Raw genomic sequence first — 10,000 nt, forward strand, 5'->3', positions numbered from 1 at the left:
TCTTGACAGGGTGTAAGGAGACCCTTTTGACAGGGTGTGAGGAGACCCTCTTGACAGGGTGTAAGGAGACCCTCTTGACAGGGTGTAAGGAGACCCTCTTGACAGGGTGTGAGGAGACTCTCCTGACAGGGTGTAAGGAGACCCTCTTGACAGGGTGTAAGGAGACCCTTTTGACAGGGTGTGAGGAGACTCTCTTGACAGGGTGTAAGGAGACCCTTTTGACAGGGTGTGAGGAGACTCTCTTGACAGGGTGTAAGGAGACCCTTTTGACAGGGTGTGAGGAGACCCTCTTGACAGGGTGTAAGGAGACCCTCTTGACAGGGTGTAAGGAGACCCTCTTGACAGGGTGTGAGGAGACTCTCCTGACAGGGTGTAAGGAGACCCTCTTGACAGGGTGTAAGGAGACCCTTTTGACAGGGTGTGAGGAGACCCTTTTGACAGGGTGTGAGGAGACTATCTTGACAGGGTGTAAGGAGACCCTTTTGACAGGGTGTGAGGAGACCCTTTTGACAGGGTGTAAGGAGACTATCTTGACAGGGTGTAAGGAGACCCTTTTGACAGGGTGTGAGGAGACCCTTTTGACAGGGTGTAAGGAGACCCTCTTGACAGGGTGTAAGGAGACCCTCTTGACAGGGTGTAAGGAGACCCTTTTGACAGGGTGTGAGGAGACTCTATTGACAGGGTGTGAGGAGACCCTTTTGACAGGGTGTAAGGAGACCCTTTTGACAGGGTGTAAGGAGACTCTCTTGACAGGGTGTAAGGAGACCCTTTTGACAGGGTGTAAGGAGACCCTTTTGACAGGGTGTAAGGAGACCCTCTTGACAGGGTGTGAGGAGACCCTCTTGACAGGGTGTAAGGAGACCCTTTTGACAGGGTGTGAGGAGACTCTATTGACAGGGTGTAAGGAGACCCTTTTGACAGGGTGTGAGGAGACCCTCTTGACAGGGTGTAAGGAGACCCTTTTGACAGGGTGTGAGGAGACTCTATTGACAGGGTGTGAGGAGACCCTTTTGACAGGGTGTAAGGAGACCCTTTTGACAGGGTGTAAGGAGACTCTCTTGACAGGGTGTAAGGAGACCCTTTTGACAGGGTGTAAGGAGACCCTTTTGACAGGGTGTAAGGAGACCCTCTTGACAGGGTGTGAGGAGACTCTCTTGACAGGGTGTAAGGAGACCCTCTTGACAGGGTGTAAGGAGACCCTCTTGACAGGGTGTAAGGAGACCCTTTTGACAGGGTGTGAGGAGACTCTATTGACAGGGTGTGAGGAGACCCTTTTGACAGGGTGTAAGGAGACCCTTTTGACAGGGTGTAAGGAGACTCTCTTGACAGGGTGTAAGGAGACCCTTTTGACAGGGTGTGAGGAGACTCTCTTGACAGGGTGTAAGGAGACCCTTTTGACAGGGTGTAAGGAGACCCTTTTGACAGGGTGTAAGGAGACCCTCTTGACAGGGTGTGAGGAGACTCTCTTGACAGGGTGTAAGGAGACCCTCTTGACAGGGTGTGAGGAGTACATTGTGTGTCCGTGTACCACTACAGGTTGTACATTGTTTGTACTTGTACCTCTACAGGTAGTGCAGTGCATTCTTGTACCTCTACAGGTAGTGCAGTATGTACTTGAACCTCTACATGTTGTACAGTAGTACATTGTGTGTACTTGTTCCTCTCAGCCAGTACATTGTGTGTCCTTGTACCTCTACAGGTAGTGCAGTAGTACTTTGTGTGTACCTGTACCTCTCAACAGTGGGGGAGGAAGTACTGAAGTTTACTACTAAAGTAAAAGTACAAGTACCTAGGAAAGTAAAAGTATAAGTACTCAAGTAAAAGTAAAAAGTACTTACTTTCAAATTTACTTCAAGTATTAAAAGTAAAAGTACTCACACAATGGGTTGTCTCTCAATGTCTAGGGCTGTACCATTTTGTTAAAGAATGCAGATATAGCTCCTGGTAATACTTCTGCCTCTACAGAAGTCACTACTAGTAATAATTACAAGCAACCAAGTTAAATATATATATTAATTTAAAAAAAGTCAGGGACATCTTTGATTACGTCTGTGATTGACGTATCACAAATGCGTTGATTATCTGCATATGCGTTGCTTATACACAGTAGTTTTATAGTTTAGTTTTATTGTTTATTACAAATACATTTATGATCTTGTGTTTGTGTTATTGTCTTCTTGCTTTCTCGCTGAATTTAAGCATATTTAAATTTCTAAACTCTGCGGGGGAAAGAAAAGGGGCGGTGTGATGCCGGTACCGGGTCCAGTCTGAAGACCGCTGGGCCGCAGGTGCCGGTAACGGCCCGCGTCCCCTTACCGGCCCGGACCCGGCGGGTCTTCTCTAAGTCGGGTTAGTCGGTCTTCTCTAAGTCGGGTTGTTTGTGAACGCAGCCGAAGTGGGTGATGAACTCCTTCTTGTGCAGTAAACCCACTGCAGTACAACACAGACGTGTAATCAACGTATTTGTAATACCGACGTCATGAGGGAGAAAACACGTTCCTCGTCAGCGTGACTGAAGTTGTGTTTTAGTTGTGGGGGACGTCATTTGTAGGAGACGGAGTTGAAACACGTCAGATGGTCACAGACAACGAGCCCGCAGCAAACGGGTAGCTAGCTGTAGCATAGCTCGGATCCTGCGACAGGGACCGGTGTTGTTGGGCCGCGGTGTATTCTGGGAGAGCCCCGCCCCTCCTGCGGTGTGTGTGCATGCGTGTGGGCTCATGTGTTTATGTCACGGTGCTGAACGCAATACATATTTTTGTGTCGGCAACATTTTGGCGAAACTGTGTTCATAAAATGTAACGAATAACGACACATATTGTAGAAATGTAGTGGAGTAAAAGTACAGATAATACCTGCAAGATGTAACGCAGTAAAAGTAAAAAGTATGCACTATTATTTTTCCTTAAGTAAAGTACAGATACGTAAAAATGTACTTAAGTACAGTAACGAAGTAAAAATACTTTATTACATTCCACCACTGCCTCTCAGCCAGTACATTGTGTGTACTTGTACCTCTCCAGGCGTGGGCTGGAGGCCCAGCAGCAGCAGCTCCAGCAGCAGCAGCAGCAGCTCTCTCAGGCGGAGGTGGACAGGAGTCAGCTGCTCACTCGTGTGGTCGCAGTGCAGCAGGTCAAAGCAGCGCTGCAGGGTCAGTGAGGCCTCTTCATCGTCTTCATCGTCATCAGGCTTAACATTATATACACCTCAAGCTATCTTTGATGTTTTAGTAGTTTTCTACTGATGTGGTGAAGATGTGACTCGCCCTCCTCTGCCTCTTTATTGTAGTAGTAATAGTAGTATTCATAGTAGTAGTGTCAGTAGTATTTATAGTAGTAGTATTAGTAGTAATAATATCAGTAGTATTCTTGTATTACTTATAGTAGTGTCAGTAGTATTTATAGTAGTAGTAATAATATCAGTAGTATTAACAGAATAAGTTGTTTGTGTTTTTGCTGCTTTTATTCTGAAGGGGAGATCGAGTGTCTACGAGGAGAGCTGGAGAGAATGATGACTGGCAGAGAGGAGGAGGAGGAGGTGAGGAGCAAAGAGGAGAGGAAGAGGAGTGAGGAGGAGAAGAAGAGCAAAGAGGAGAAGGAGGCTCTGAGGGAAGATAGTGAGAGACTGATGGAGGAGGTGAAAGACCTGAGGAAGAAGAGGATAAGGGACGAGGAAGAGGAGGCCTGGCAGAGAGAGAGGGAGGCTCTGAGCGAAGAGCTTGGGACGAGAGACGGAGAGGTGGAGGCGCTGAGGAGGCGCATAGAGGGGCTGATGGAGGAGGAGCAGGACAGACAGAAGGAGGTGGAGAGGCTGATGGAGGAGGTGAAGAGCACAGAGGGCAGGCTGAGAGAAGGGGAGGTGAAGAGGGAGGAGGAGATGGAGCGGTTGAGAAGTGAAGCAGAGGAGGTGAGAAGATGGAGGAAGAGGGTGGAGGAGGTGGAGGAGCAGATTAACAGACTGAGAAAAGAAAGCTCTGAGCTCCAGGAGGAGAAGAGGGAGAGGGAGAGACTGCAGGACGGAGAGGAGGAGAGGAGGAGGAGAGCAGAGGAGGAGGTGCAGCTGCTGAAGGTGAGGCTGAGCGTGGCCAAGGAGCAGTGCGAGGAGGCGGAGGAGGAGGTGCAGCGCAGGGAGCGCAGCCTGGAGCGACAGATGAGCGCTGTGAGGGAGCGGGAGGAGGAGGTGGAGGAGCTGAAGAAGCAGCTGAGGTCGGCAGTGCAACAGAAGGAGGAGGAAGAGAGGGAGCGCCAGGAGGCCGACGACAACCTGAAGCAGAGTGCCGCGAGGGAGGCGCTGCAGGAGGTGCTGCTGAAAGAAACCAAGGCGCTCCTCGACAAAGAGAGGAGGGAGCGAGGACAGAAAGATGTCACTGTCTCCTCCCAGGCCAGGGAGCTGCAGGAGGCCCGGGCCGACGGAGAGGGAGCGAGGAGGAGCGCCAGAGAGAGGGAGGAGGCCTGCGCCCGGCTGGAGGAGGAGGTGCAGGACTGGAGGGAGAAGGCTGAGCACAGCTGGAAAGAGGTGGCAAAGTTCAACCGTATCCTGAAGGAGCGAGAGGAGGAGGCGCACCACCTACGAGCTACGCTGGAGGAGAGGGAGGAGGAGGACGGGAGAGAGAGAGAGGTGCTGAGGAGAACGGAGATGGAGAAGAGGAGGAGGCTGGACAACAAGCTGACAGAGATGGAGGAGGAGAAAAAAAGCCTCGAAGAGAAAGTGAGAGAGGTGGAGAAGGAGCGGGGAGGAGGATAAGGAGGCCCTCTGGAGAGCAAGGGGAGGAGAAGAGGAGGTCGGACGACAGATTAGAAGAGTTGGAGATGGAGGTGCAGGAGAAAGGAGAGGACCTGAGGAGGTCCAAGGAGGAGAACATCAGGCTAGAGGATGAACTGAAAGAGGAGAAAGAGGAGCGAGGGAGACGGGTGCAAGCTGAAAGAAGTCATCACCTCCTTTTGGAGGAAAGAGGGAGGTCAACAGAGCTAGAGGAGGAACTTTGGAGGAGCAAGAGGGAGGTGAAATCTCTCACACAGGAGGTGCAGAAGGAGAAGGAGTACGTACAAGAGACACTCATGAGGACCGAGAAGGAGGTGACTGCTCTAAAAGAGGAGGTGCAGAAGGAGCAGAAGGAGAAGGAGTACCTACAAGAGACACTATTGAGGACTGAGAAGGAGGTGCAGAAGGTGCAGAAGGAGAAGGAGTATGTACAAGAGACACTCATGAGGACCGAGAAGGAGGTGACTGCTCTGAAAGAGGAGGTGCAGAAGGAGAAGGAGTACGTACAAGAGACACTCATGAGGACTGAGAAGGAGGTGCAGAAGGAGCAGAAGGAGAAGGAGTACGTACAAGAGACACTAATGAGGACTGAGAAGGAGGTGACTGCTCTAAAAGAGGAGGTGCAGAAGGAGCAGAAGGAGAAGGAGTACGTACAAGAGACACTAATGAGGACCGAGAAGGAGGTGACTGCTCTAAAAGAGGAGGAGCAGAAGGAGAAGGAGTACGTACAAGAGACACTCATGAGGACTGAGAAGGAGGTGACTGCTCTAAAAGAGGAGGTGCAGAAAGGAGCAGAAGGAGAAGGAGTACCTACAAGAGACACTAATGAGGACCAAGAAGGAGGTGACTGCTCTAAAAGAGGAGGAGCAGAAGGAGAAGGAGTACGTACAAGAGACACTAATGAGGACCAAGAAGGAGGTGACTGCTCTAAAAGAGGAGGTGCAGAAGGAGCAGAGCAGGAGGGAGGAGGCGCAGGAGGAGCTGGCAGCAGAGCAGCAGAGCCTGGAGGTGAAGCTGAGCTCCCTGCAGAGTCAGGTACACAGCAGGAGTACTGTGTGTACTGTGTGTACTGTGTGTACTGTGTGTACTGCATTCAAATGTGTATTTGTATATCAATGGGATTCATATGAATCTATATACGTGTATATTTATACATAAACATGTGTGAGAGTGTGTGTGTGTGTGTGTGTGTGTAGTGTGTATATATCATATATTATATATATATATACACACACACACACACACACACACACACACACACACACACACACATTTGGTCTATGTCCAAATAAGTATTTGATTATATTTAGTAAGTTTGCCCAACTCAAACACAAGATATGTGTATAATATACACATACATGTGTATATTATACACATGTATGTGTATATTATACACATATCTTGTGTATATTATGAATAAACATTTGTTTTCAGCAACATGTTTGTTCTCTTTGTGCTGCAGCTCTCTGATGTGAGTCGGTGCAGAGAGCGAGAGAAGGAGGAGAAGGAGCAGATGCAGGAGCGTCTGAGGGAGGAGGTGGAGAGCATCAGGGAGGAGGCGCAGATGGAGAGAGGAGAAGCGGAGGAGCTGAGAGCTAGAGCCAAGGCCCTCGAGAGGAGGAGGAGAGAGATGATTGAGGAGCTAGAGGAGGCCCGGCGGGACAAGGACAAGGCAGAAGAGCTCAGGAGGGAGGCGGAGGAGAGGTGGAGGAGCAGAGTGGAGGAGGAGGAGCAGGAGGTGAAGCACATCTCCTCACTGCAGCTGCAGCAGGAGGAGAAGGAGGAGATCAGGAGGCTGCTGAGGCAAAGAGAGGCTGAGGTACACAAGTGATTTAACTCTGTAGTGAAGAATACTTCAGTCAGAGTACTAATACACACTGCTCATACTCTGTTACAGTCAGAGTACTAATACACACTGCTCATACTCTGTTACAGTCAGAGTACTAATACACACTGTTCTCTTCTACTAGGTCTACTTCCTGACTCAGAGGACAGACGAGCTGGAGAAAGACAGAGATCGTGTCCGATTGGCTCTGGAGCGAACAGAGGCGGCTCTGATTGGCTACCGGGAGAAAGCCCACCAATGGGAGAGCCTGGGGGCGGAGCCTAACGCTGACGAGGTGACTGAGTATTATGTTATAGTCTGCCTCCTTCTTTCTGTACAGGCTGCACGTGTCATCCTGTGTGTGTGTGTGTGTGTGTGTGTGTGTGTGTGTGTGTGTGTGTGTGCGTGTGCGTGCGTGCGTGCGTGTGTGTGTGTCAGCAGGCTGTGGGCGACAGGCTGCTCGTGCTCCAGCGTCTGGTGGCTGAACTGGAGCTGGAACAAAAACGACTGAACAAGAAAAACTCTCATCTGGAAAACCAGAAAGACAAACTGAAGAAAGACAGAAACTCACTGAGAGACACTCTGAGACAGGTACACACACTGTGAGACAGGTACACACACTGTGAGACAGGTACACACACTGTGAGACAGGTACACACACTGTGAGACAGGTACACACTGTGAGACAGGTACACACACTCTGAGACAGGTACACACACTGTGAGACAGGTACACACACTGTGAGACAGGTACACACACTGTGAGACAGGTACACACACTGTGAGACAGGTACACACTGTGAGACAGGTACACACACTGTGAGACAGGTACACACACTGTGAGACAGGTACACACACTGTGAGACAGGTACACACTGTGAGACAGGTACACACTGTGAGACAGGTACACACTGTGAGACAGGTACACACACTCTGAGACAGGTACACACTCTGTGAGACAGGTACACACGCTGTGAGACAGGTACACACACTGTGAGACAGGTACACACTCTGTGAGACAGGTACACACACACTGAGACAGGTACACACTGTGAGACAGGTACACACACTGTGTTTGTGTGTTTCAGGTGGAGGCTGAGCGTTGTAGGTTCAGACAGCAGCAGACTGACAGCAGCAGATCTCAGGTGAGACACACACACTCTCAGACGTGTGTGTGTGTGTGTGTGTGTGCGTGCGTGTGTGTGTGTGTGTGTGTGTGTAAAGCTGTGCTGTTTGTTCAGGAGTCTGCAGACACCACAGAAGAAGAGCGCCTGAGGAGCAGAGTGAGGGAGCTGGAGGAGCAGGTGAGAGCAGAAGGAGAGAGTTGTGTGTTGTGTTTGTCAGGTGGAGGTGATGATGTCACCGTGTCTCCTCCCCTCAGGTGAGGCAGCTCCGTCTCTCATTGGCTACCGACCAGCACCAGAGGACGGAGTTCATCCAGCGGTCCTCCAGGAACAGCCAGTTGCTGCTCTCTCTGAGACACGACCTCACCGATTCGCTGGACGCCGTTACGCGCCGTCCAATCCCGTCCGTCCTGGAGTCTGAGACGCAGCGATTGGACCGCAGCCTGAGGGAGGAGGAGCTTAAGTTGTCCCTCAGCCAATCGTAACGCCCGAATACCAAAAAACACTGAACTGAGGTTTCAGTATTTCTAAAATGACCCAAATGAACAGAACTCTGGCGAGTGAAGAGATGTAATGTAAATATTGTTTGTGTTTTTTACTGTAGTTTTATTCAAAGTAGTTTTATACAAAGTACAAACTACCTCCAGCAGGACCTGAGTGTGTATCTGCAGTCTGAAGAGGACCCTGAACGCCTCATTGAACTGCTTGATTTCATTTTACAGACGTTTACAAACAGGAACATAAACAGGTATTGATCAGTTATTAAAGTTATGAGCAGTTTGAAGGTCAGTGAGTTATTTATTGTTTTGTATTTCCCATGATCCTCTAGTGAGGTCAGCTGTGTGTTTTCTGTTTGAAGCTCAATAAAACTAAGTAGTGAATACGAAGTGAGTGGATGAGGTGTGTTCATGTGCTGCTGTTTGTTTCTGGAGGACGTTTCTGCTGTCACTCAGAAGACTGATGACCTGGAAGCTCACGGGGTTATACTCTCTCTCTCTCTCTCTCTCTCTCTCTCTCTCTCTCTCTCTCTCTCTCTCTCTCTCTCTCTCTCTCTCTCTCTCTGTCTCTCTCTGTCTCTGTCTCTCTCTCTGTCTCTCTCTCTCTCTGTCTCTCTCTCTCTCTCTCTCTGTCTCTCTGTCTCTCTCTCTGTCTCTCTCTCTCTCTCTCTGCTCTCTCTCTCTCTCTCTCTGTCTCTCTCTCTCTCTCTCTCTGTCTCTCTCTCTGTCTCTCTCTCTCTCTCTCTCTGTCTCTCTCGCTCTCTCTCTCTCTCTGTCTCTCTCTCTCCTCTCTCTCTGTCCTCTCTCGCTCTCTCTCTCTGTCTCTCTCTGTCTCTCTCTCTGTCTCTCTCTCTCTCTCTCTCTCTCTCTCTCTGTCTCTCTCTCTCTCTCTCTGTCTCTCTCTCTGTCTCTCTCTCTCTGTCTCTCTCTCTGTCTCTCTCTCTCTCTCTCTGTCTCTCTCTCTCTCTCTCTGTCTCTGTCTCTGTCTCTCTCTCTCTCTCTCTCTCTCTCTCTCTCTCTCTCTCTCTCTCTCTGTCTCTCTCTGTCTCTCTCTCGCTCTCTCTCTCGCTCTCTCTCTGTCTCTCTCTCTCGCTAACTCTTCTACACAGTCTGTAAGAAGTAGTACCTCTATAGTACCTCTTCTACACAGTCTGTAAGAAGTAGTACCTCTATAGTACCTCTTCTACACAGTCTGTAACAAGTAGTAGCTCTATAGTACCTCTTCTACTCAGTCTGTAAGAAGTAGTACCTCTATAGTACCTCTTATGTACTGTGTTTCCCTGTGCTGCCATGTTACCCGTGTTTCCAGAGTACTTTAAAGTCTTGTATATTTTTAGACCTTCCCGCCTCTCGGGTTTCATCTAAATCCGTCTCGGCCTCCAGCCGCTGAGCTAATGTTAGCTAACGGCTAACAGATAGCACGATAACGGCCGGGAGGTCGTCGTGTGATTTACTCTTGTTCTCCGTGTTCTGCAAAGTACAGGAACCGCCCACCGGCAGCAGAACCCCGGGTTCTCCATGGGAACCAGACTCACAAACTGTGACGCTGCGCGGGGAAGAGCCACCAAAGACCCAGAAGAACTCAGCTTCTCTTTCTACCTGTAAAGAGACGCAGAAGAAGAGAGGACTCCTCAGTTTGTTCATGACGACCGGAGACACCGAGGAGACATGTGGAGGAGGCAAGGAGACATGTGCAGGAGGCAAGGAGACATGTGCAGGAGGCAAGGAGACAGGAGGCACGGCCGGAGCAGCAGGCCGCACGGAGCCTCCTCGCTCCGTCACCGCTCTCAGCAC

At 49.9% G+C, this 10,000-nt stretch overlaps 2 protein-coding genes across 4 annotated transcripts in view; both read left to right on the forward strand.

The window, feature by feature from the left end:
• LOC137803233 (trichohyalin-like) overlaps positions 1-8,596 on the forward strand; it is a 16,901-nt gene extending 8,305 nt beyond the window's left edge. Inside the window, 11 exon segments of the mRNA XM_068601512.1 lie at positions 3,024-3,151; positions 3,473-4,731; positions 4,733-4,765; positions 4,767-5,545; positions 5,547-5,796; positions 6,224-6,580; positions 6,732-6,881; positions 7,025-7,177; positions 7,674-7,730; positions 7,827-7,889; positions 7,967-8,596. Of these exon segments, the coding sequence (XP_068457613.1) occupies positions 3,024-3,151; positions 3,473-4,731; positions 4,733-4,765; positions 4,767-5,545; positions 5,547-5,796; positions 6,224-6,580; positions 6,732-6,881; positions 7,025-7,177; positions 7,674-7,730; positions 7,827-7,889; positions 7,967-8,194 (3,457 nt within the window). The 3' untranslated portion in view covers positions 8,195-8,596.
• Positions 8,597-9,618: 1,022 nt separating this feature from the next.
• ccdc141 (coiled-coil domain containing 141) overlaps positions 9,619-10,000 on the forward strand; it is a 23,571-nt gene continuing 23,189 nt past the window's right edge. For all 3 annotated transcript variants that reach the window (XM_068601509.1, XM_068601510.1, XM_068601511.1), the window contains exon 1: positions 9,619-10,000. This exon is cut by the window's right edge and continues 49 nt beyond it. In XM_068601509.1, the coding sequence (XP_068457610.1) occupies positions 9,849-10,000 (152 nt within the window). In that variant the 5' untranslated portion in view covers positions 9,619-9,848.

This window comes from Clinocottus analis, unplaced genomic scaffold (assembly GCF_023055335.1).
Source record: "Clinocottus analis isolate CAN_PGR_092001 unplaced genomic scaffold, fCliAna1.0.p SCAF_50, whole genome shotgun sequence".
Taxonomy (NCBI): Eukaryota; Metazoa; Chordata; class Actinopteri; order Perciformes; family Cottidae; genus Clinocottus; species Clinocottus analis.